This window comes from Aulonocara sp. 'chitande type north' Nkhata Bay, linkage group LG13, assembly GCF_057382095.1.
Source record: "Aulonocara sp. 'chitande type north' Nkhata Bay isolate Kocher_YH1m ecotype deep benthic linkage group LG13, A_spYH_male_GT1.1, whole genome shotgun sequence".
Classification (NCBI taxonomy): domain Eukaryota; kingdom Metazoa; phylum Chordata; class Actinopteri; order Cichliformes; family Cichlidae; genus Aulonocara; species Aulonocara sp. 'chitande type north' Nkhata Bay.
In genome coordinates, this window is record NC_141356.1 from 25,857,048 (window position 1) to 25,883,032 (window position 25,985).

At 42.1% G+C, this 25,985-nt stretch overlaps 1 protein-coding gene across 1 annotated transcript; it reads right to left on the reverse strand.

Annotated features, from left to right (window-relative positions):
- Window positions 1-1,984: 1,984 nt before the first annotated feature.
- On the reverse strand, window positions 1,985-20,654 carry efemp1 (EGF-like fibulin extracellular matrix protein 1). Its single transcript, XM_086259458.1, has 11 exons — window positions 20,413-20,654; window positions 19,706-19,809; window positions 19,511-19,556; window positions 19,067-19,315; window positions 7,479-7,601; window positions 7,272-7,391; window positions 5,944-6,063; window positions 5,685-5,804; window positions 4,779-4,905; window positions 4,497-4,689; window positions 1,985-3,877 (listed from the first exon to the last, which is right to left on the reverse strand). Exons 2-11 carry the CDS (start codon window positions 19,784-19,786, stop codon window positions 3,716-3,718), a joined length of 1,341 nt encoding a protein of 446 aa, XP_086115584.1. The 5' UTR covers window positions 19,787-19,809; window positions 20,413-20,654; the 3' UTR covers window positions 1,985-3,715.
- Between the last annotated feature and the right edge of the window lie 5,331 nt (window positions 20,655-25,985).

Consider the following 25,985-nt stretch of genomic DNA (forward strand, 5'->3'; position numbering starts at 1 on the left):
ATCGAGTCCATCCTCACCTCCTCCATCACCGTGTGGTACGCTGGAGCCACTATCAGGGACAAACAGAGACTGCAGCGTGTTGTGCGCTCTGCTGAGAAGGTGATTGGCTGCAGACTCCCATCTCTGCAGGACCTGTACACCTCCAGGACACTGGGGCGTGCAGCTCGGATCTCAGCTGACCCTTCTCACCCTGGACACAGTCTGTTTGACCTTCTCCCCTCAGGCAGGAGGCTCCGGTCCATTCGCACCAGAACCTCTCGCCATAAGAACAGTTCCTTCCCCTCTGCTGTTGAACACATGAACAATAACCGTATGACTGTTCCCACCACTAACACATGACCCTACGCTGTGTTCACTGCATCATTCCATGTTTGGCACTGATCACCACCTGCACTCATGTATATATCATGTATATATCTATCTATCTACTTAGCACTTTTAATTCTTATTCTCATTTTTATTTTCATGTCTATTTAAGCTTAATTTATAACAGTATTTATGACAGTATGTTTGCACTGAAGCACCGCAGCAATTTCCTAATGTTGTAAACCCGCTCAACATTTGGCAATAAAACCCTTTCTGATTCTGATTCTGATAACATTGGGTTTTTATTTTTGTTCATGAGTGGCTTTTAAAGGCTGGAAGTTTCTGCTTGTTGTGCCATCGATGAAAAAACAAACAAACAAAAAAACATGTATTATGAACATAGCGGACTTACTGCTGCTAACACATTATTGTTGCTACATGTTTGGAAGCCAATGTAAACTCTCTTGCTGTTAAAACACCTTCAGTTCATTGTGTTACAGATGTCACAAAATCACATGATATGGAACCAACCGTATAAATTTATTATATATTCTAAAATAAAATTTCTACATTTTTGTCAGCTGTCCATTTGTGCTCAGAGGCTTTCTGGTGGATTTAGAGGCTGGGAAGACAACTGAACTCACTGAGTGCTTCTGCTTTACATTATCATGCTGGACGTAAGACATTAAGGGATAGTAAATCAAGGCCATGGAGTGATGCATAAGGTTAGCAACAGTTCTCAAATAAAACTATTCAAACCCTGACTTATTGGTATTAAGGAGACCAAAGTGTGGCAAACAAGTTATGAAAAAAACAGCAAGAAAGAGGGGGCAGCTATTGCATCACTGGAATATTGTATGGAGGAGATGACAGAGGATAACAAACTTGGTGAACTTTCATGACTTTTTCCTTTTGTGTGATCTTCAGCCAGTGGCTTTGGCTTTGATCAGTTCAATAAATTTAACAATGATTAATGAAATGTCTAGCTATATGCAAGGAGATTAAGTTAATTAGCCTGTTACCCTGAGTGGAATATTAATCAAGAACAAGAACCTGAATATGTTGCTCTTCTGATGAGGTTCGGCTCCGGTTTAGTCACAGAAAAAGTGGGTGAGCAATGTTTTCTCATGGGGGTTGAATCATGCATGTACAGCAAAAACACAACTCCAATGAGTGGGGAGCTAAAGATGGGGTTTGGGGAACAATGACACATCATGTATCATCTTACATGTCCCATTGCTGCTCTGACTAAAGCTCTAGACAGCAGCGTGATTGAGTAACAACTTACCATAAAACCCCTCCCAACCAATTTTACATCTAAATATGATGTGTGTGTGTGTTTGTGTGTGCAGGCTTCGTAGTCGTCCCTGAGCACACGTTTACTCAACACAGCATATTACCGTATCCCCTCTGGATCTCCTTAAATAAGATAGATATGATGGCTATGGCATCATGTTCACTGCATTTATCATTGTTAAATTCAGATGAAATCATCCTCACGTTTTCCCTAAATCACGAGGGGAGCAGCAGAGCATTTCATCCAGCCGCTGCTTTTTCCATTACAATATATGTGAAGTCAGAAAATGTTTACTTTGGTGCGTGACTCTTGCGATTAGTTTTCACACATCTTAAAGCTGTTCCTCTGTGCTGTTGGGCAAAAAAAGAGAGAACAACCTGGCCCAATTTATACATCATATTTTATTCAACAATATAACTTTTAAACTCCAGAGTACAATCAATATAAGGTACATATGACAAAATATATATTTAAATAGAAAAGAAAAAAAACATTAAGGCATCTCATGGAAGAAAGTTAACATTTTTCTTGTTTTTTCTTTTGACAGCATAAATGATAAGATTACTGTTACATTTTCATGTTTATACCTCTAAGGCACTACGGTATGATCACTGCTGAAACCACATTAAAGGGTTTTAGGAAAAGCTGGATAACTTTCTATACCTACAGAGTGGTGACAACATGGTGATTGTCCATGCGGTTTTCAGTGCTGTATATCTACAGTTTATAGTGTTTCAGCAATAAGCCAGAGTGGACACGTGGAATCATAAAAGGCAAAGCAGGTAGTGAAAGATTTCTCATTCTGCCAAAAGTCTGGTGGCATTGTATTAACACTTTAATAATCCCCCTGTGTCGCACATGAACCAGCTACAGGGCAAAACACTGTAATTATCTTTATCACGCAAGCCAGCCTGGTGCCAGCCTGGCTTCTTTGACTGGGACTGACATTAGAAAGTCCAGCTGTTCCTCTGGAGGATCACTGTGGCACCAACGAGTGGTCAATTCGCCAAGTTGTATTATGAAAACTGTCATTTCCTGTACGTGTTCTCGAGTTCAAAAACCTCTGTTATTGCCTCTGTGACCGAAAGCTGTTAGGATGGTATCACAGAAACGCATAAACAGCTCGACCACATCCACCAAACCCGGGGGCAGAGAACAAGCTCTTTCTCACTCTTTCCCTTTCTATCCCCTCTGCGTTTCACACTTACATTTGCTTGCATGCATAAACAAAGGCAATCGCACACACAAACATACACACACACACACTCACACCTTCTCACACGTCAGCACACTGATTTGTTACCTAGGTATGTACATGACTTAACTCCTGGGAGTAAATTGTACGAGTAGGCCTGCTGTAACATAAAGTTAAGTATTCTCTCAACTTACAGGCTAATTCCCTCCCTTTACACTTTTGAACTGTTCCTGGACTCCTCTGGAAATTATTACTCATGAGGCAAACTATACAGAAACTTGCACAAATAGCGGGGCGCAGCAGTACTAACCCCTAACAATTAACAGAACAGAGGATGTGATTTACAAGGTCAAAAGCTGCTCATACTGGATACGTGTACATGTACATTTCTATAGATTTTTCTTTCTTACTTACAAATGAGGCACACACTAGTTATTGTATGCAATTCTAGTTTGAACAAAGGGATATATGAAGGTGCAGCTCCATCAAAAACCCATCAGGTTTAGGTTGTGTGTCCTATAGGCCTCGTTTCCTTAGTGCCACTGCTCTGTTCCTGATTTTTCAGGAAGGTGAGACAATCACGATATGGGGAAGACACTGCATTTATTCTTCAAGCACTCCAAAACTATGTCAAAATGATTAATCTTTCAAAATACTAAAGAAAAAGTACTACGTTTTAAGATTGGTGCTTTCTTAATCAACACCTTGATAGAAAAAGATGCCCAGTGGTCATGTTATAGCAGAAGGTGGTCTGACTTGAGCAACTGGAACTGCTGTGCTGCTGTTTGAGACTGAGGCAGCCTATATTATATACTGAATGTATATGAAAATGTAAAGTATGTTATGCTGATACAGGCATCTGCTGTGTTACATTGCCATGTTTACAGACTTGTGTGCGCTGTTGGGAACTGAGCCGCTCAGAAAGCGTAGGGCCCTACGATGATGGTGAGCCGCAGCAGTGAGCTGGAGCGGTAGTTCATGGTCAAATGGTGAGTGATCATCTCCAGGTCCACGACGTACTCTCTGGGGCCCGTCAATGGCTTGGTAAGCACCAGCATGGCACTCACATTGGTGGAACGCTGCAGAAAGTACAATCAATCCGTGTGTTAGCATGTGAGTGCAAATTGTATCTTTTTTGACACAGTTTTACATTAGTAATATAGACTCACCAGTCACTTTATTATGTACACCTGTTTAACTGGTTGTTTAATCTAATCAGCCAATCACATGGCAGAAACACAATGCATGTAGGCACATAGCCTAGCCGGACCATTTCTGGCTGAGAGGAAGGCAACAGTGACTCAAATAACCACTTATAGCAGAAGAGTATCTCTGAGTGCACAACATGTCGAACCTCGAAGAAAGTTGGCTTTTTAACTTTTTTAAGATCACACTGAGTCCCTCTCCTATCAGCTGAGAACAGGAAATGGAAGCTACAGTTTTCACAGACTCACTAAAAGTAGAAAAAAGAAGACAGTCATATTGCCTTGTATAACGGGTCCTGATTTCTACTGCAATTGAAAAATGTAGTTAATTTCTACCAGCTTTAGTTACTATGATAACTGATGGTGAGAATCAATGTGGATACTGCTAAGCATCAGGGAGGCTGTGGGTACTCCAGTTTGTCCCCTTTGCCAACAGGCATCGTAACAATTATTTTACCCAGTTTTTGTTTTGTTTTTTTCCCCATCAACATACCCGAAGGAAAAACTCCCCTCCATCATTCCCAGATTTAATCCTGAAAGTGTTGTGTGTGTTGGCATATATGCTTGTGGCTTGAATTTGGAATATTTCCGCTGGCACAGTCCGCTCTGCCTGGATGCTCATGTATTTGTAGACAATTGATGGTGGGAGACCCTGGCAATCAGTCTGAGCCCGGCAGATGCAGCGACTGCAAGCAGACACAAAAATTAAGACAGACTTTTTGAAACTTCTTGTGCAAATGAGAGAGAATCAAAAGAGCCTGTGATGTTTACTGACTTTTCAGATGTTTGGGTGTAAGGTGGCTCGCAGGGGTTTCTGGGGTAGCAGCGGAAGCCTCCATAATAGTTCCAGCACATTTGATCATCTTGGCAGTTATGGGTTCCCGTCTCGCACTCATTTATGTCTGGTGATGATTGGAAGAGAGACAGAGAGAAAAGTAAGTGAAAAGTCAAATAGTTGGATAACAATTCAAAGCATTTTCAAAGAGGACTGTGTAAGCACAGTCAAAGTTCAGGTTATGTACAAGAGGTTTGGTTTTTTGTTTTTTGCTGCAGCAGCATTTGTTTTGGCAGTGGAGACACAGAAGAAGGAACCCGCAGATCCATAAGGGAGGGAAGCCCCTTGTGCAACCCCACAGAGCTCTAACTAAAGCTCTTTCCGTTCAGTACCATGAAAATAGAGCCATCAAGTGTGCCCCAAACCGCAGGGCTATTTCTGGCACAGCAACCTGGATTCATCACCAAAACGTCCCTCTGACACAACAGGCTAGATTCATGGCTCCATCTATAAAGCTTGCACCTGACTGAGGGGGAAAGGAAAAAATAACAGCTCTCCCTTTGAGAACATGCCGGACCTTCAAATAAATCCACTTCAAGAAACCAACATCATGCATATAAATTCACAGAGGTGGCTTAGCAAGGCAACACGAAGTTTGTGCGTTTGCCTTGCCTAACCTCGGCATTCTTTCCATGACAGTACTGGTGGCTTTAAGGTCTGCTTTAGAGGTTAAACAGATGATGACAGGAAGAATAACCACCAGTTATCCTCAAAGAGTTTATGTAGAGGAAGTTTGTTGTGTTGGAAAACAGAGACCGGGGTATGAGATAGATAATAAACGAATGAACACAAAAAGTAAATAAAAAACTGATTTATGGGAGGAAGGAAAGGGGTGGACTGCCATACCTTGACACAACCGGTTTGCCTGGAGCTGATATCCTTGTGGACACTCACAAGAGTAACTTCCTGGATTGTTAACACACTGGTACTGACACATGTAGCTGGACAAACCGCACTCATCGATATCTGCGCAGAAAACATGCACACACAAAAGTAGACAATGAGTAGAACAAGTCAGGCTCTGAAGTCAGTGTGCGTTAACAACCGGGAACGTGTTTGCATGTGGATGGTTACATTTATGCACGTAGTGTGCATGTGTGTGCACCTTGGCAGGAGACCGTGTCTTGAGCCAGCTCGTAGCCTTGGTCACACTGGCAAAGGAAGGAGCCAATCAGGTTGTAGCAGTGGTGATGACAGGGGCTTTCTGCATCACATTCATTCACATCTAAAACAAAAGAAGGGGTTTTACAAAGAGTACAGTGTATGGACACAATCTTATCTTCACCTTCTAGTTGTTACCCTCCAGCGTCCAGGCTCCTGGTTTTCCTTTGTTTGTAAATAGTGCTTTCTTCCCACCCGACCTTGTCTTGGTCTGTTAACTATCCTTCTGTGTTGACTGCATTTGGGTCCACAATCCTACACTTCATGACACTTTTTACCAAATCAAGTAATTTTCATAACCTGTCAAATAATCTGACCATTTTTTTCTTTGCAGAGTTGGAAATTTCCCAGAAGATAGCAGATCTGAACTGTCATAAACTTGTAATCGCTAAATCAGTTCAGTTCAAAAGAGGCAGAAAGACTGATACAGTCTGCAACAGAAACAGACTTACACATGTTTCAGCTTGCGTATGTGTGTTTGTTAAATCACATACACATGTTTCTGCATAGATAGGAGCTGGCAGCCAGTCACAGGTTTTCTAAATATGCTTCAGAGATAAACATCTCTGTGACACACTCAACAGCTTCCTTTGACTTCAGGAGATTTACAGTGTGGATTCAGGTTGCTTGCACCTTTTGTTTGGTTGAGGTGACTTCCTCCAAGGGTCTGCATGTCAAAAAACTGAGGAGTGAGACAAACCCAGTCAGTGTGAACACTGGACTTTGGTAGCTAACTCATTCTTCTACTCACATCTACTTAGTTACCTAACTTTATTTAGGTCATTATTAGCCGTATATTTATATTAAACATCTATTAAATTGATCAGTCTAGAAGAACCACTCATCCAGTTCAAGGTCAAGGGGGCAGCAATGCAATCTAAGCAGAGATGGCTAGATTTCCCTCTCCCTAGCCACCTCCTGTAGCTCTTCTGGGACACACACACACACACACACACACACACACACACACACACACACACCAAGGTGTTCCCAAGCCAGCTGTGAGATGTAAAGATGTCTTTTCAGTCGTCTTTCTAGGACGACATCCCCAAAAACCATCACCCAGGAGACAGCCAGGAGATGGTCAGATGCCCGAGCCACCTCTACTGATTATTGATTGTCTGGAGGAGTAGCTATAGTTTTAAGTGCTATTAAAGGTCAGCTTGATAGCTTTTATTATATACATTACAAAAGTACAAAGTCTTGATATTGATGCCTCTGCAAATGAGAAAACGATGCACACACACACAGCATGGATTTTCAGTGGCTTACCAACACAGCTGTGGTTGTTGCTGACCAGCTTGTAACCTGTCTTGCACTCACAGTAGTATGAGCCCGGGGTGTTCACACACCTGTGCATGCAGTAGTGGGTCGTGGCACACTCATCTCTGTCTGGGGGTACACAAGAGTCATGCAGAACAAGTTTAAATCGGTTAATAAAAATCACATAAAAAAGCATTTTATATAATAAAGACTTACCGACACAGAGGTCTCCATTCCTTTGGTAACCTTGAGCACACTGGCACATATAGGAGCCTCTGGTGTTGTAGCACACCTGTTCGGGACCACAACTGTGACTGCCTGTCACACATTCATCTATGTCTGCAAAAACACACACACACATGCACACACAAACTGAGACAAAGCTGCATGCAGTCAATTATACAAGAACATATGGAAGACAAAGCAAAGGGACGTGCCTGGACCGCATGAGCTCTGTGATGTGTAAACTGTTTTCCACAGGCAGCAAAATGTGTGACCACTGACACCATCACATTACACACATGGGCATAAACACACATGTTCACACAGAGAGCAGGCGATTACATAAAGACGGCTTTTATCGAGCAGCTCTGGGTGAGGGGAAAAACACAGATCATATCTTTAACTAACAAGACAGTTATTTGAAGAGGGAAGTATGCGTGTGTGTGTGTGTGTGTGTGTGTGTGTGTGTGTGTGTGTGTGTGTGTGTGTGTGTGTGTGAGTGAGTATGAAAGAGGGAGAAACACCTCTACTGATAAGTCATGTGCTGTCTACCATAACGCTTTGCTCTCTCAACAGACATCCATCAACTTAAAACAGACCCAAACACATTCACTTTCTGTTTCTCAACCCATAATTCACATGTAGTGAGATGATAAAAGTACGGCGAGCTTTAAAGGGGGTGAGAATGAATTCCAGGAGCGCAAACCCAAAAATGACAAACCCACATTTACCTCCAAGATGTCTTAAATAAATGTTGTCATACGTACAATCTGCATGAGCTGTAATCTGAGCTTCTCTGTTTAATGTCTTGGTAGCAGCTCTGGCCGCACGTGCATGTTAATACATGTGAGTGCCTCCCTTGAAACTGTAGGCCTTCCTGGTGTTTATAAGGAGGATGAGAACGTGACCTCCCACACTGTGTGGTAAAAGGAAGATGGCAAAGTGCAGGCTGCGGTGTTCAGCTTCCAGAGGCGACTTTCCAGAGTTTACTCTACGGAAGAAACAAAAGCTAAAAGCGCCTTTCTGGCATAGATAAGGAGCAGAGGTATCACTGTCTAGATTTTGAGGCATAAAGAGCTACAAAAAGAGCTCCAAGTCAGTTTCAGTTTTGGTTCTTTTGTTTTAAGGCTGATGCTCTAGTGTGACATCCACTGGTTCTGAACATCATGTATAACACTTTAAAGAACTGATTAAACCTCCAAAATATGAGACGCCAGTGAGACGATTCTACGTTTAATGCTGATTCTACGAACACATTTCCAACTTTGGATAGTTCAGAACCAGATCTGCTTAAAAAAGGCTTTTCTCATGGTTACCTCCCAACATACACACACACGCACACAAACTATTAATATGCCAATGGTGTATACTCTCATCTCTGAGGCCCACCAGCAGGCCTCTTGGGTGGTCTGATGCAACCCATCATATGCAGACAGCCACTGGGAATTGGTTTAACAGCATGACAGACAGTTATCCTCAATACCACACACAAGGGAAAAGAAGAGGGTACTATTACTGCATTGCTGTTTGGCACGTGTGTAACTTAACAGTAGTCACAAGAGCCTGGAAGGTGTAAAGCTATACGAAAAACCTATAGTTGCACTGTGTCCTCTAGAAAACATGACATTAATAACCTCCCTGCAGTCTTTAGATAAAAATCAAATACAACTGAAAAACAGAATAAATGATCAGTCGACACATTCAAATCAGTGCAGGACAGTTAAAAGTTCTGTTGAACAAATAATTCAACTCATATTTCCCTGGAAATGTTTCATGCGATAGACCTGAAGAGGATCATGCCCTTCCCTGAGTGCCTCAAATGCCTTATATTCCAGCCCCACAGCTTCCTCAATGAATGGGACTGATGCCGGTGAGAAATTGGCTTGATTTGCTGCGCAAGAGCCCGTGAAAGAAAAGCCAGACAGAAGGTAAGTTGTCTTCACTCCCTAAAGGAAAGAAAGGGAAGAGGGCTGAAAGGTTCTCAGCTCTATGGGGGCGCAGTGATAGGATGAAGTACATTAGGGACAAAAGCAGGGCTTATCTAAAGGTCCACCTTAGAGACAACAGGTGCAAACTGCATAAAGTGTGGAATGCACACATAAGGATTGTTGCTCATTGACCCACTTAGTAGAGGACAAAGATGAAAGCAGTGCTGCTCTGGAAAATCTGTGTTCTGATGTGGCTTGAAAGACATCTAGGAAAAGACATTCGAAAACAGCACCAAATGTCAGCAAGAAACCAAGTGCCGGGATTGCTCAGTATCACACTTTGGGATACTGTCCCAGTATCCCAACTCAAAGGCTCAATGACACTATTGTCATTATATTCCAATGCCTCTGTCACTGCTAGTGCAGCATCCAGGTTTAACCTGTAAAAGAAATCTAACTCAACCGATTATGAACAGAAGATTTCACACATGCAATGTATGTAAACATTTGATCTTTGTGGTAATACCAGTACCAATGGTATTACCACAAAGATCCAAAGGTGATGGGTATAAATACTGGGAACAATATATAGCCTAAACCTGGCAGCCAGCTGGGGTTTGCATGAGTTCTCTCTGGGTACTCCGGCTTCCTCCTGAAGTCTAAAACCATGAAGCTGAATGGTTATCTGGTGACCTGCCTAAGGTGTACACTGCCTTTTGCTCAGTGGCAGTTGGGATAGGCTCCAAGAAAATGGATGGATGGAGTGAAAAACAATCACCTTGCTATACTGTTGAAACCTGTGCTAAGTAGCGGGTTGATGGCAAACTACGAGCCTTGACAGGTAAATATGCAAAGTAGCAACACTGTGCAAGAAAAATTAGGTTGAAGTGGGTGTCAGAGAAATAATGGAAATGTAATCTTGCATATGTACAGCACGAAGAAAACGTCTGAACAAATGTCAACAATTACTTAGACAGAAGACAGCAGTCAGAAGCCAGGATCAAGTCCCTGTGACTCATAACCACACCTACTTACTGGAGGTATTTGGTGATTCATTTAGACTGGAAATGCCTTGCCTTCTGGCTATATAATAGATTCAGACAATACAAGTCTGAAAAAGCAGTCTTGTGTGTTCACGCTACCCTACCGCCAGACATCAACAAATCCGTGATATCAGTGAAATGCTCTGCGTGTAAATACGGCAACTTGCCACGTCACCACACAGATTCACTCAAGTTGCAAAAGCATAGCTGTGTTTGCTTAGAACTAAACACAAACTGGCAATGCCATTATTTTTACAATCATTTGAACATTAATAAATAATAATAGCAAATCAGTTCACAGTTTAACCTCCTTCTGATTGGTCCACACTGCATCCCCAGACCCAAAGGTTTAATATTCAGGCCTGAAACATGCAGTTCCTCAATTGACCACTTGAAGCTGGCTCAAAAAGTGAGTTAATCACCTACCTACAGACTGCCGTATTAAAATACTCTACTTTGAGTAGAGGAACCTGCAAACTTGAACTGAAACTTCTCCAAGGGGATGCCTACTGGATATTACAGTATATCATTTGCAAACAGTGAATCCACAATGATTAAATAAGGAAATGTTGTTCTGTATTTTATAACTATTATATGGTGTGCACAAACATGTCTGTAGTTCCTTACTGGGGGCCCTAGGACGTGCATATAATTTCTGTACACACATAGTTCCATGCAATGTTTAACCTGTTTATGGGTTTTCAAATGTATACTTTGGTCATCTTTGAATGTGGATGAAGCACATTATCTCTTTTGTTAATGTTGTTGTATTGATGATTGTTGTATACATATACTGTATGTATCAGAAATGCCACGGACAGAAAACCACAGACTAAAACGCCCCCATTTTTTCTTATTGCCACGGCACATTAAATGTATTGCATATGTATTTTGGAGTGCTTAGATTCTTATTAATAGTTCCTTAAAGATCCTTGTTTGAGAGTGTATTAGAGTTTAACATTATAAGAAATTAAGGGAACAGCCACTGTGACTAACAAAGCAGTCGCTGTTCAGTATTTAATGGGAAATATATTTTATGGAAAGCCTGTTAATATCGGCATTGTATTTAACATCAAAGTGACTTAGGACCATACAAAGCTAACCACTGCAGCTAGCCAGTATTAGAACTACTTTCATGTTCAAATAATGTGACATTAGCGCCAAAATGTTAAACTAGAATCATAACAGCAGTTCACAAACTAACTTCAGGGGATAAGCCAGTGCTCATGGGCAGAATGAGCACCTCTGACTGAACTTAATGTTGACTTTCTTCTGACTTAATTCAGGACAAATCTGAGCCTGAGCTGCTCCACATGTGCCAGCAGCTTCAAGGCGAGATGGCCACTCCTGATAGCAGCATTTGCTCATGTTCTGCTGCCAACCGGAATTACATCAGTGCATTTGGACTCATTTTAGTGCGACTTAGCTGGCATGAGTCCAGCAACATCTATGCCACTGTTGGTCAGAGTGGCTCTGGCTACCTAAATCAATGAACAAGGTGTCAGGGGTGTACAGAACATATGTTTGATCTGTGTCCCAGCATTTTCCTCAGCAAGGTGTAGAGACCATGAACTCTTCTAGTAAATGGATATGACTAAGTAGTTTGAATGTGAACAGTGTAGCTCCTATGAAAATTCTGTGTGCGGAAAAGTCAGAGTCATCTTCCCTCTCCTGGAAGAAAGCTTGGAGAGGTCTAAATAAAAGCATATGTGCTGAACACAATCCAAAGGTTCATTCACAGGAATATCTTGCGGTAACTGCTACTTTGTCACTAAACCTTTAAGGAGCTGCCAATACAAAGTTCCCCAAAACTTTGTGTAAGCATGTGCGTGTGGGTGTGTTTGGAGGGGGGGGGGGGGGGGGGGTGGGGGTGGAGGGGGAGTTTATCCCACATTGGCTGGCTCCTAGGTCCCATAAAGTCTCCACAGTTTGCCATGCTGCACACTCGACAGGAAAACTGCAACAAGCCATCAAATGTGATGATGTGTTGCGTGTGGGGAGAAGTGACTGTTCCCCGAGGTCAGATTTTTGTCAACGTTTATTCAACATAGCTTGCAAGTTTCTTCCAAGAGCGAGCCTGCTGTAACATCACAGGGAAAGATAAGGCTGTCCAGCAAGAGAGTGGAAGATGTGGAAGGAAAGAATGAAGAAAAAGGGTGGAGGCTTTTTTTTTTTTAAACAAAAACTGGCTTTTTTTAAGATTTGAAGTTAGATTTATGGCCGTGTGTGCATATGTGATGTCAGAGTTAAAACCTCCTTGCTTTTCAAGGAGATTAATTCTAAATGCCTTGTGGGAGCTGGGGGAGTAACGGGAATGGCGGCAGCTCAAAGAATGTGAGTGTGTGTATGTGTGTGTTTATGGATGAGTGGGTGTGCGTGCATCGGAGGTCCTGTTTGAGGTGCTCATTAAATGGCCTTTTTTAGAGCTGCTCATGTTTTATGGAATGGAGTGATGCACTCTAAAAAGGTGTATATATGAGTTTTAGTGGGGGGGAAATTAATATATATCCAAAATGGGGGCCTAAAATTTATTTGGCTTGAATTCAGAACAATGTGTGGCGTGCTCCAGATTTATACTGACATGTTAGGGCTTGTTGTAATTATCACTTGAGAGCGTTTAATCTTGTTTTCACTGAACCACTGCAATGGAAAGCAGGAGCTGATCCAAAAAACAAAACAGTTGGAGCCATCCTGCTGTTGGACAGCATCTCTGTTTCCCTCTGATTATTGGATAATTCAATCTTTGGGCAAGCAGGGGGCAAGATGTGTGATGTTAATAGCCCATAAAATTTTACAATGTCAGATTTATCAGCATGTCATACACCATCTATTGTAATATCATCCCTCGCTGCACGGCACATTGTTTCATTTGTGTATAGTTCTCTCTGCAATGCAGTGTGAAATGCAGCTATCGCTGGCTTGAATGCAACCCCAGGACGAATGGGAGTGGTGGTGTTCCCCTTTCAAAGCAAGTCCAAACACAAAGCAGATAAGAAATCAAAGAATTCAAGACACTAAAATCATATATTCCGTGTATTTTCATCCGTATTAGGGCATGAAATATTTCTATGCTCTTGCTGATAGCACCACTCCCAAGATTCCCCTCTCATCGCTCTCATTGTTCAGGAGAAACGGGAGTTTTAGTCATGCTGACACTCACTAACTGATTTGTGAGTTTGTTCCACACGTTTGTAAAGGTCGGGCACGCTCTTGACGTTCTTGAAAATCCGTCCAGTGTGCCAGCCGCATTCCCTACTGATAATAATCCTTCCTGTTACTCTGAAAATGTCTAGAAAAACAACCAAAAAAAAGAAGTGCTGAGCAATTCTGCTGCTTTTCAGCGCGAAGAAGATCAGTCGCTCTGCTCGCCTGACATGCCAGGAGCTGGGCTGCAGTCATTTACAGCCCTTAAAGGTAATTTCCAACACCGAAGGAGTAAAGCTGCAAAAACGAAAAAAAAAAATGTTCAAAATAACAGCGGGATCATTCGAAGAAAAGCAGAAAAAGTGCGTTAAACATGGCTCGCCATTGCATGTGTGTGTCAACCAGCTGAGAGCGAAGAAGTGATTTATAGCAGCCCTGTGTCCCTTTCCATCATGAGGTAAACGGAAAGATCAACACATGTAAGCACATCAGAGGAGGAAGCATCTGGCCACTGGACAGGCACCGACCTCAGGGAGAATAATAACAACAACATTAAGCACCTGCACCGAGGAGGCACGGCAAAGCTGCTTCCCCCTTTTCTCCTCTCTGCCATTGTTGATGTGATGGCAGCAAGGAGCCAGTAGCAAACCATAAGCAATAACAACATACTGTACAGCAACACGGCTGAGGCCAAAAACAGGGCTGCCTGCATGATGGTTTGATTATATTCACAGAGGCTGAAAGACACTCTCTGGCAGCGTAAGGAAGCTGATGAAATACTGTCACCATGGTATACCCATTAAAAGATAGAAAGGCTGGAAATCATTCTGCAAAGTGTATTTTTAGATTCCATGTGTTTATTTTTCATGGAGAAAGGGGGGGGGGGGGGGACAAAACTAAGGCTGTAGCTGTTTAAATCGTTTCTATGATCGAGAAATAGAAACAGTGTTAAAGGAGCTTTGTGTCATTTATCCGAGGCTGAGAAGTTGCAACATCAGCAGGCCTCCTGGCACCGTTTTCTAATGGAAAGTGAGCTTTAACTGTCAGAAATCGAGCATCTCTGAATCACTTCTGCTGACTCTGAAACATAACTTGTGAAAGTTTTGTGCAGATCACATAAATTACCTGGCTTACACATATTGTGGCCATGGAAGATCTCTCTGGTGGACACAGTATTTCATGGTTTCAAAACTGCCTTTGCCATTTCAATTCTGACATTACTTCTTACTTAATAGCCAGGTGCTGATTCGCTGAGCTTATATCCAGGATATTGCCCAATGTAGAGCAGTAACATGAGCTGGAGGACTGATCTCATCTCTAGGGAACAAATTGACTTCAGTTGTCACTCAACTTCCAGAAGAAGTCATATTTTCCCTCTATACAGCACTATGCAAGCAGATAAAGAATATACACCTATTTCCTTTTTTTCTAGGAAAATACTAAGAAATGAGGGTTGGCTCAAGACCTTTGCAGAGTAATATACAAATAATCATAAAGCTAATATTCAATGGCTCAACACTAAATAATCCATTTAGAGCCTGACTCTGTAATTCTGTAAGGCTGTACATCCAGGAAACACTTGCAACTGTAACAGAAATGCCAAAGTTATTACAGCTCATCCTGACAGGAAGTTGGAGCAAAATGTCTGTACCAAATTTCATGGTAATTCACCCATCTAATCTATCGCAACAACAAACTATTTTTGACCCAGAAAGCATGTGCAGTTCAAGAGCCCAAAGGTGCAGCTGCAGTGTAACAGGTGCAAAAGAGCCGGGCAGTAAAATCACAGGGCGCTAGAATAGCAGCATCGTGCAGACGAGCGCAAATCACGAGTTTGGGAACAGGTGGAAGGTATGAGCTTTGCTGGTAATAGATAGGTTCAACGGGGACAACGGTGTGCTTCAGGTGTCTTACTGCCTGAGTAAACAAAAGCGGGTATGTTTTCATTAAACAAATCTTTTGTGTTTGATCCAGCGTCCTCCTGCTAAGCAACAAAATTGCTGCATAATGTTTTAATCTAACATCTGGCGTATACTGTATCCGTTTAATTTTAGAGTTGAAGGCTTCATTCTCTGTGAAAAAAATACAAAAACAAAAACAAAACGTTTTCCAAATTTCTGTTGCTTATTTTTGGAGAGGAAACAAACATTAACAAGATAACATCTAAAGGAATTTCCTGAGAAGGAAAAAAAGAAGAAAAGCATTACAGCAATCTGTTTAACTTCACATCTTTTTACATTGTCCATGGCATGGCAAAGGCTCATGGTTGGGGCTTGTATCATCAACTGCACATGCGAGGATGAGCCAACAATAAGTGGAACTGTAGGAATTAACTGTAAAGGTCAAATAGTGAAGCCTGTTGGCAGCGTTACGCTGTGCTTTGCAACCGCTGGGCTCTCTTTCTTCGCTCCGCTCCCTGCATTCCTGCTCCTCGCAGATCGATCCGATGCTTATCTGTCAAGGTGGTGAGTAATTCCTACCATCACAAAAGATGGGAGCAAACGGAAAAAACAACCACGGCTAACATTCCAGAGATATTCCTCCCAAGTGCATTGCATCTGTGTGGAAAAATGTTATTGCATGCGCTTGGCCTTGTTCGGAAAAATACACAAGTTCTCCGTCATGCGGGGCTTAACGGCCTTAATAGAACATATTTAGGAAAAATTTCCGGCCACTGCAGGTGAAGAGCGTACAGGCAAAGCTGAAATTAGTCAGGCATGCAGGTGGTAATGTGGCCTACATGACCTCAAGAAACCAGACAGGTAAACAGGAGTGGCATGTTGCTTCATACTGCAGCTCATGAGTATCTAATTTAGAGATGAAAAATAAATAGGCACCAGCCAAAGTATGTAAACTTAAGACCTGCGAGGAGAATAACACAACCCGCAAAGACATAAGGTATAATTATCTGTCAAAGATTATACTGAAGATGCAGTTAAGCTGGGATTTCTAAACTGTGAGGGTGTATTGTCATACAGTATGCTTTAACAAATCTAGAAACAAGAGCTTCACACTATTCTCCTGATTTATGACCGATTCAGCTGTCATTTGTCCGAGGAAGTGATCTCACTTGGAGGCATCACCTGGCGGGGTACACAAGTGAATGTATGTTGTATGTTTTTGGAGGGTGGGTGGAGGTCGTGGAAACGTGAGGAATCATTAAGCTGTCATACATATAGTCAAGGTTCACAGCTTCTCTGCTTGGCTGGAGAAAGGTGCCAAGTTCCCCTACACTGTGTCACTACAACAACAACAACACACGCTTAAGCCTCTGTTCTCACTCGGGACCAAAGGGCTTTATAGCCCCCTTTTGCAAACAGTTTTCCGCACAGGGATGACTGCTCAAGCTGCAAATCAAACAAAAACACGAGGTTGAAGAGTGTTATATATTCTGTGGTCTGTTTTGCTTTTAATCAGCATAAAGAATAACGCACTTAAGAGAAGCTTTTCCTTTTTTTTCAGTTTCATTTGCGCTGTGGAAAATTGGCTTCATTTTTTTGCAGCGCTGGTAGCTGACCTCTCTGCTATTCGCCACACACTCAGCAGTAAGTCACTGAAACAGCAAGCAGCTGCACAACCCATGACGCTGGTGCAACCTGGCTTGGTCAGTGCTCCGGCACTTCTGTGGTTATTTAGTCAGTGTCCGCCTTTCATCGTCCCCTTTGCCCTACCTGACTCTGCACTCCAGGTTTCCTCCACAGAGTGGTGAGTTTGCAGGGAAGGAGCCTGATGTAAGCGCTATTTGATACACTGAGGTTTTCCCCCATTGAAAGCTAATGGGAATTCCTTTGGTAGCAAGATATGTACGTAGCTGTTCGGAAAGGCTGCTGCGGTGCAAAAACGAAAAGATAATTCTGTGTCCAAGAACAATTGGCTCATTGTAGCTCTGTTAACTGTAATGACAGAGAAACTGGAGACTGATGTAAACATGGATTATATCATTCGAGCAGTGAAAATATACGCCCACATAACAGCATGAGACGCCTTCCAGTTAAAACTGCAGTCATTTCAAAGCAATAACACTGACAGCAACAGCCTATCATTGTTTAGCCCATGCACTGAAACAGCTCACCAGTGAATAGGTATTATACCCATGCCAGCTCGCTTATGTGGTTACTTTAACTGATATGCTGCCATGTTTTACACTCTAATAAACCCTAATTGGGTTCCAATTCAGAGAAACACATAAAGCACCTCACACATATCTTTGTCCCAGGTGTAAAATCAAATTTGTTACTTTCACTGGAGCGCTACGACCGCAAACCTCACCACACAGCCACACACCACATGGTGAGAGGAGTTTTTAATCACTGAACACATGTACTGTACTTTACTGCACTTTGTTTTTGCATTAGATTTATAAAGGGGCGTCTTTTCCACTTAACTCTCACACATTAAGACAGATGGTAACTAGATGTACTGTATAGGGTTACAAATGATTTCAAATATTCTCTCTCTTCTGTGTGGCACAAAGTAACAATTAAGGGCACTAGTGTGTGTGTGTGTGTGTGTGTGTGTGTGTGTTAGTGAGACAAAGAATGAATCTCCCACCACTCCCTATTTGAGAAGATCAAAGAGTTTTTCTCAAACACAAGATCACACCCACGCAGTCTTTGCGCAGCTACCAAAACCACAACCTAGTAAAGGCGCAGGGGATATCTACTGTAGCTGTAAGGGGTACATGTGAGCACATAGCTCACCAGAATTTTACAAAAGCGGCTTGATTTCCCCCCCGAAGCGCAGGACTTCAACACCCAAAACAAGAAGAATTTAAGGAAGAAGCTGAACTCTGGCCAAAAACATCACGCTGCGAGCAACCAAAGGGTTTTGAAAACATGACATCAGAGTGGAAAAAAAACAACAAAAAAATGAGAAGCTTGCAACACATCTGGCAGCTATGCATAGTTAAGCTGTTGATGACTGTCAGACAGATGGATGAACAGTTCACCTTTTGAGCTCTCAGCTTACTGGGGCTCTAAAGTCGTTAGCAAGTAATTATCAAATACCTGCATAGCCCTGCCAAGTGTAAAAAGAGCATACTGCTCTTTTTAAGGAGATAAAAACACTTTGAAAAACAATTCTGCCACTACACTGCAGAACACAGCAGCTAGAAAAAGGGGGGTGGCTGAAAGTGTATCTATATTTTTAGGATGTAATCTGTCTCACAAAGGACAAAGACCTATAATATTCTGGAAGATTTAAAAACTCTTGAAAATAATGTGGCAACCATCCTTTTTAAACCTCTGGACTTTATTTCATGGTTACACCTCTAGTGCTGCTGACAGAAGCCAATTTCTCTCTTGAGGAGTATGTCAGCACCACTTCCTGAGATAACCGTGTGTTTACACCATGTGTTGCTGTAAAGCACTTTAAAACAAAAAAGGAAGCCAATTTTTCATGGTACCTCCCACAATCATATATCTGTACAGGGAGAGAGGGGGAAAAGTTTCTGGGCTGCTGATATTACCTTTGCAGAAGTTCTGCTCATCTGCAGCATGTCCTGGTGGGCACCGAATGCTTTGAGAAGGACCCCTCGGGGGCTGAGGCTGGTCTGGTGGGACAGCAGGGACAGGATTGTCTGGCAACGGCACCTGCTCACCGTCTTTACTAATATAGATGACGGCGCTCTTTGGAAGGCAGAGGTATCCACCAAAGTGGTTGATACACTGCATCCCTCCTTTGCATGCGTCGTCATACAAGGCACATTCATCAATGTCTGAAAGAAAGAAAGAAAGAAAGAAAGAAAGAAAGAAAGAAAGAAAGAAAGAAAGAAAGAAAGAAAGATTGCAGATATGCTATTTATGCTATTATTGTATTTGGATAAAGTACAACTTGCATTAAGCTTACATGGAAAAACGTTTTTTTTTAAAAACAGGAGTATAAAAAGCTACATAAATGTGTAATTTCTCACCTTTACATTGCTCTCTGACTCTGTCGTACTCATAACCCTCTGTGCACTGTGAAGGACATACAACAACGCATTGTTTAGTATCCTTTCAGGAACTCTCGAGCTGTACATCAGTAAATGAAAAAAACTGAGCAGCATGCATATGTCAGGCTGTATTAAACACAGACTGACAGGTAGAAAAAAGGTACGCTTACTCACTGTAATAGAGACCGGCTCTTCAGCCTCCTGAGAGAGAACATGTGCAAAAACCGCACAAAGACACACACAGATCCCCAGCATGTCGACCAAACGTCGGAGAAGTACTGTAACGGGATGCGGAGACGTCAAGTGGATTGAGTGTGCAGGACCATTTTTGCCTGACATGCCTACGATTTTTAGTATCAATTATAACATTACTGATGGCATTACTCAACGAGTCCCAACATTTCCCCCTGCTGACGTGTTGTTTATGTTGGCACCGCTCCAGGTAAATCTCCGACTTCAACCGAGTGTTTTTTCTGTCGTTTCTTTCCTAAAGGATTAGTGCGTAACACGCGTAAAGATCGTGCGTAAACATGCCCCCTCTGTGCCAATCGGGGTTATGAAAATGAAGGCACGCAGACCTCGGGTTGATTAATATTTTGTACCTGCCAAATACACGTCTTTCCTCACACAAGCTGCCTAATCACACGGTAACGTGCGTGTCTATTCTTGATTTTGCTTTGTTCATCACAGTTCAAGATCCTGACACTTGTTACTGGACAACTCCCTGAAACAAGCGAACTGCAAGAGAAACAAGTGCCACCGGAGTTTTACTCACTTGTTTCAACAGCTTAACATTTTTCACATTCGATGAATTGATTTCATTGTTGGTAAGAACGATGTGTGCAAGTGCTTCGTCATCCCGTGATGTCTTAGCTACATACCTGCAGTTACCTGCGGATATCCAAACTCTCCCGGCAAGCCGAACTAAACGTCCCCGGCGTCTTTGTTGTTGCAAGTCCGACTGTGCGCGAAGCAGGGTGGCCTTTATCGTGCAAACGGTGCAGTGGATGTCAGATGCTTGGCGGAGTGCAAGCAGCGCTTAAATGATGAACATGCGGTTAGTACAGTATGACACACTGGGGGGCGGTGTACCGGGCAGGTTGACTCCGGGCTTTTCTCTCACCGGGGTGCAGTAAACCATCAGCAAGTTTCAGTGGCTCCCTCTATAGACTGATGTACAGTGAGGGAAGTGGATATTCTCAGAAAAACAGATAATACGGTATTATTATCATCAGCCAGTAATCTATTAAAACTCTTTTGATTGTAAATTCATTAAGAAATGCCTTTCACATTTTAGGTTATATGCAAAAGTTTGTGTTCATGTAATAACATATTATACACATAAGGACATAGCAGTATCACCTTCATTTCTTAGTTTGTTTGTTTTTCTGAGCCAATGTGGAGCTATAAGTCATTACATTTGTAGAGGCCTGAATTATTTCTATATTTTACTCTACAATTGAGCCTCAGTTACTTTGTTGGCTGTCACATGCAAACCCCTCTCATCCTGTGAGACCTCAGTGCCAGTGTTATGTACAGAATGTGTGAGCAGCAGGTGGTAAATCAAATCTTGTGTTGAAGAACTCTGTCAGCAAGCACTACATTAGCCTCTAATACATTTCATGGTGTTTACAAGATGCCTGCACTTTAGGAACATCTGCTGGATTGGCATGGCTGCTGGGATTTCCCATGGGGGAAGAGACAGCAAGCGATTGTGTTTGTGTGCATGTATGCATGCATGTGTGCCAGGAGCTTGCTGATATAAGCAGGGCTAAAATGGACTTGGCACCAGCCCCTTTAATGCTGACCCCCAGACCCTTTCCTTAGAGGGTGTTCATAAAAGAATAGAAGATATATTCTGCATGGCACAACATCCTCATCCTTCCTTTCTTTGGAAAAAAAAAAGTAGATTCTCCTCAACCTCAAGAAACTAATTATAGGAGTCGTGTAATCACATTAAGATGTTCATATAAGAGCTGTATTATTTCCAGTAGGTCTTTTAACAAAACTACTGATTTGTTCACAGATAATAATGCATTTGGGTAAACATTAGGATATGCATGCACACACCTTTACAAACAAGGACAATCACAAAAAAGAAACAACTGTACAAAATGTTTTACTCTTCACTAGAATTTTATTGTACTTGGTAGGCTATTCAACACATGCACAAAAACAGTGAGATAAGACATTTCATTAGTAAGAAGCATTTTGAAACCGTTTATAGAGATTAATAGAAGATTTTATCCAAGACTGATGAAAGAGAGGATGAGAGAACATTCCCTTTGGTCCTGTTCCCCACTGGAACAAAATTAGACAGTCATGCTTGTAAATCACAGAGGCGAGGCTGAGCTGGTTAGATCTCTAGGTGTGACCAAGTCTCCCTGTGAATGTTACTGAAGTCAATAAGCCCGCCCCTACACCCCCACAAGCCCGCCCCTACACCCCCCCCCCCCCCCCCCACACACACACACACACACACACACAACAAAAGTATTATTCTAAGTAGTACAGTGCACAAATGCATTAAAAGAGAACATGCTAAAAACAAGTATGACCTACATTGATGCAGGTATCCCGTTTGGACTCCAGCGAACAAGAGGGGAACATTATATGAACATAAACATACATTTAAATGCCAGAGTGATAGATTGGCCCTCAGCTTAACATAAGTACTGCTCTGAGTTTCACAACATCTCTGTGATCATTATTACCTAATCCCCAGCCCTCAGTGGTGACTAATATACATGAACCCACACACAAACATACACACATTCATTCTTGGGAACTGTGTGAAAACTACTAAGAATCTGTTTATTTTCCACATTTAAGAAGTGCAAAAAAAAGTAAGAAAAAAAAAATCAAATTTAAAACCATATTTTGAGTTCATAAACCAGAAGAATATTATTCCAGGGGAAAATAGAGAAGCCAGCACTTTGTGACGTTTCTTTCAATGCTGAAGGCAATGCATCAGGTACTGTTGGCAATTGAGCATTAGCCAATCAGTTCCTGATGCAGTATCATCCACATCAGAAAGCTCTTCCTTCACTCCGACATCAGTGTAGGGGTAGCTGAAGCTGAATAATTTACAACACATTTTGATCGCACGCCAATACGTCCTAGTGGTGAGAGGAGCAATGCAAAATAACCCAAACTCATAACAACAAGCCAATTATTATTCTTTTCATCCTATGATAATACAATAGCCAATACTGTACAGTACACATCATCGTAAGTCAAGATGGCAGCAGAAGCATCTGGAAAGTGAATTCATGCAAATTCCAAATGGGCATGCATTATGAAAGAGCTGCAAGAGATGAGGCTGCACTTCAAAAGACTGTCGAAAAGAAATTTTTAAAAAGTGGGGAAGGGGGATGTGAGAGAAGGAAGAGCAGACAGAGAGGGTGTCTGTGAAATGCGCTTGTGTAATTGCAGTGACATCTTCATTGAGAGTCCTCCATCTCTTTCCTGTGTGCTCCAAAGGGCGTCGTTGACGCCGGTCGATGTGCAGAGCAGCCGAGGCGCTGTGTTTAGCATAATCCCAGAGGCCATTGTGAGAGCAGCTAGTGAACGACTCACAGTTGCCAGCTGAGATTTCACCAAAACACAGCAGAACACAAGGAGAAGGGGATGAGACAAGAAAATCAGAGGTGGAGGAGGGGTACAGAGAGGGGACAGGAGGGAAGGTAGGAGTAATGAAGAAAAGAATGCATGTGCCAAATATTACATTACCCTAAATCCAAAGGGTGTTATTGTGTGCATTAGTGTTGAGGCTAAGGGTGGTGGTTTTCTGTACTGAGCATTCAGCTTTCGCAGCATCAAAGAGGAAAAGTGTGAAACTTGCTTTCCTCCAGGTGGACTGCACCTGTTGGCCCTTATTCAGCACTGCAATTCAGTTTTTGCCCCCTTTTTTTCTTCTTTTAACCAGTCACTAAGTGTTTTGACTTGTAACAGTCAGGCATACAAAGATTAAGCTAAACTATCGCATGCCCACATCTGTTGTGTTGTGCAGTGATCGTCACCCAAAGCTAGAAAGCAAAACCTGCTTTGATCACAGGTTCAGGTAGGTGGACATTTTTGGGGCCAACCTTTGTGTAAACAATGTGGTGATTTGTGAAATGTTCAAACAATATAGAATTTTTCTTAGTTTGCATTGTTATTCATATAAGGAGAAAGATGGAACAATGACTGTTTTAGGGCTGCTTTTTAAAGGGATATTAGACAAACTGCAGAATCTCTCCAGGTGATTGTGAGAAAATAAAGCACCATCACAGTTGCCTGCAGAGATTACTCAGTCAGCCTCAGATTTTTCTCTCTTGAACACGCATGCACACTCTTCTGTGGCGGGTATGTGTTATAGCTATAAGAGTCAATTGGCAGCAGATGGTTAACACTGATCAGGATAAAGGATGAGGTTTGACCCCCCTACCGTTTCCTCAAAGGTCTTGTGTTACCATAGTGACTAGTCCAGGGCACGTGCCTCCCATTGTTGAGCCGTATTCTCCGGGGTCAGCCACACACCCAGTTAGAGGTCAGATGTCACACAGGCCTCTCGCTCTGGTCACCACTCTGCAGCTTTCAGCCTCTGACCCCAACAAACACTGAAACAAATTAAGAGATGGGGAGAGGGGAGAAGACGATGACAAAATTAACCACATTTACTCAACAAATCTGCACAATCACATTCGGGTTCAGGTTATCCTGACAAAATCTGTTCTGAGTGCAGTGCAGTTTTCCGGGGAAGATGTACAGTGTAGTGGAGACTTCCTCTGCATCTTACAGTTTGTCTCCCTCTTGTGGTGAAGTATGATAGTTTTATGTGGACTTGGTCTACATGATGAAACAAAAATGCACAGTATGGGGACATTCTCATGGCTGAGGGGTTAATGCCTCACATGTCTCTCTTTCAGTGTTTTCCCTCTATACCAACACTGCACACACAAACAATAATAGTGATGGTGAGCTCTGAAGAAGTGTTGCATGAAAAGATGCATACGATACTTTTTGACAGTTACTTGACACTTGGTTCTCGCCATTTTACATGTAACATGACCACATCTCATTCATGCAGCCACAAGGCTGACAAGACTTTCTACCAAACCTTATGTTTAATTATCAAATAGCTATCAAGCTAATGCACATTTACTGACCAGACTGGACACATTTTTGTAAGTTTTTTGCCAGAGGTACCATTTTTTTCTGTGTTGGGATATTCAGGTCATCGAGTTGCAAAGTGTTGCTCGGGCATTGACAAAAGAAAAATCTTAAGTTTATTAAACGGAACAGGCTGACAGTCCACACTTTGTTAGGCAGTGAATGAACAGAGTGGTTTTGACAGGCCTAACCTCTTAAGCTTCGGGTCCCACTGAGCTCGGCGCAGCTAGAGCTAAATGCCATCTGTCCCAACATCATGAGGCCCCCCAACCTGTCCCCCAACAGTTTAGCATAAAATCATGCATTGCTGCTATTAAGAAAGGACGCAAGATCATTTTAATCATCTGACATCAAAGTCCACAAATTAAAGAATTTGCCCCATTGCCAGCAAAAGTTTAGAAAAAAGTTATAAGGCTCGTCAGGTTAAAAGCTTTGCATACAGCAGTGCTTGTAATCCACTTGATTTGGTTTTCAAAAGAAAACACATAAGGAATATGCACTGGATTACAAGCAAAACAACTGTCTTTGAAGAATTTAAAAAAAAAAAAATCTTTCAAGAGGTCTACACTCTTTTGTAAGTTAAATAATGTTGCTGTTGCATTTCCCTCCCTGCCTTCATCTGCAGCCTGGCTTTTGGGTGCCTGCTACCGCTGCTGTGGGTTTACACCTAAAAATAAAGAGCAGAGAAGTCAGAGATGTGGAATTAGAAGGAAAACCCAATGAAATAGTAGCTCTGAACAGATACCAGTGACCCCTGAATACAGTCTGTCCTGTTTTACGACTGCTGCACAAAAGTCTTCACAAATAAATATTGTATTAAAAACTTCTTTTTTTTTTATGGACATTTTAAAAAGTAAGGAAATAAAATGCAGTTCAATTGTGTCAACTGCAAATGACTCTTTGCTTCAGTTAATCTCTGACTGTTTAACAGTTTTTCAAAAATAATTTTATGCTTTGCTGACTTTCACATACAGCACTGAACAATAAAATAATATCACGAGATGAACTTTGGTCCTCGTCCTTTCACAGTGTTGTCTGCTCCATTAGCTGTCATCTGATGTTAAGAGCAGAAACCAACCTTTGTGCCCTGCAGCTAGTGTGTGTGCGCTTTAGTACTTCATTAAGGTCTTGGACCTTAACTGTACAAGCAATTGTCCTCCTCCAACAAAAAGACTGACGCATTGCATCAGTTGGAGGTAAATTTATCAAAGGAGGCACATACAATAGACACAGCAGCACAAATTATGAAACAGGTCTGTAAGGGGCCTCCTGGTGAGCCATATTATACTGATTGTTGATG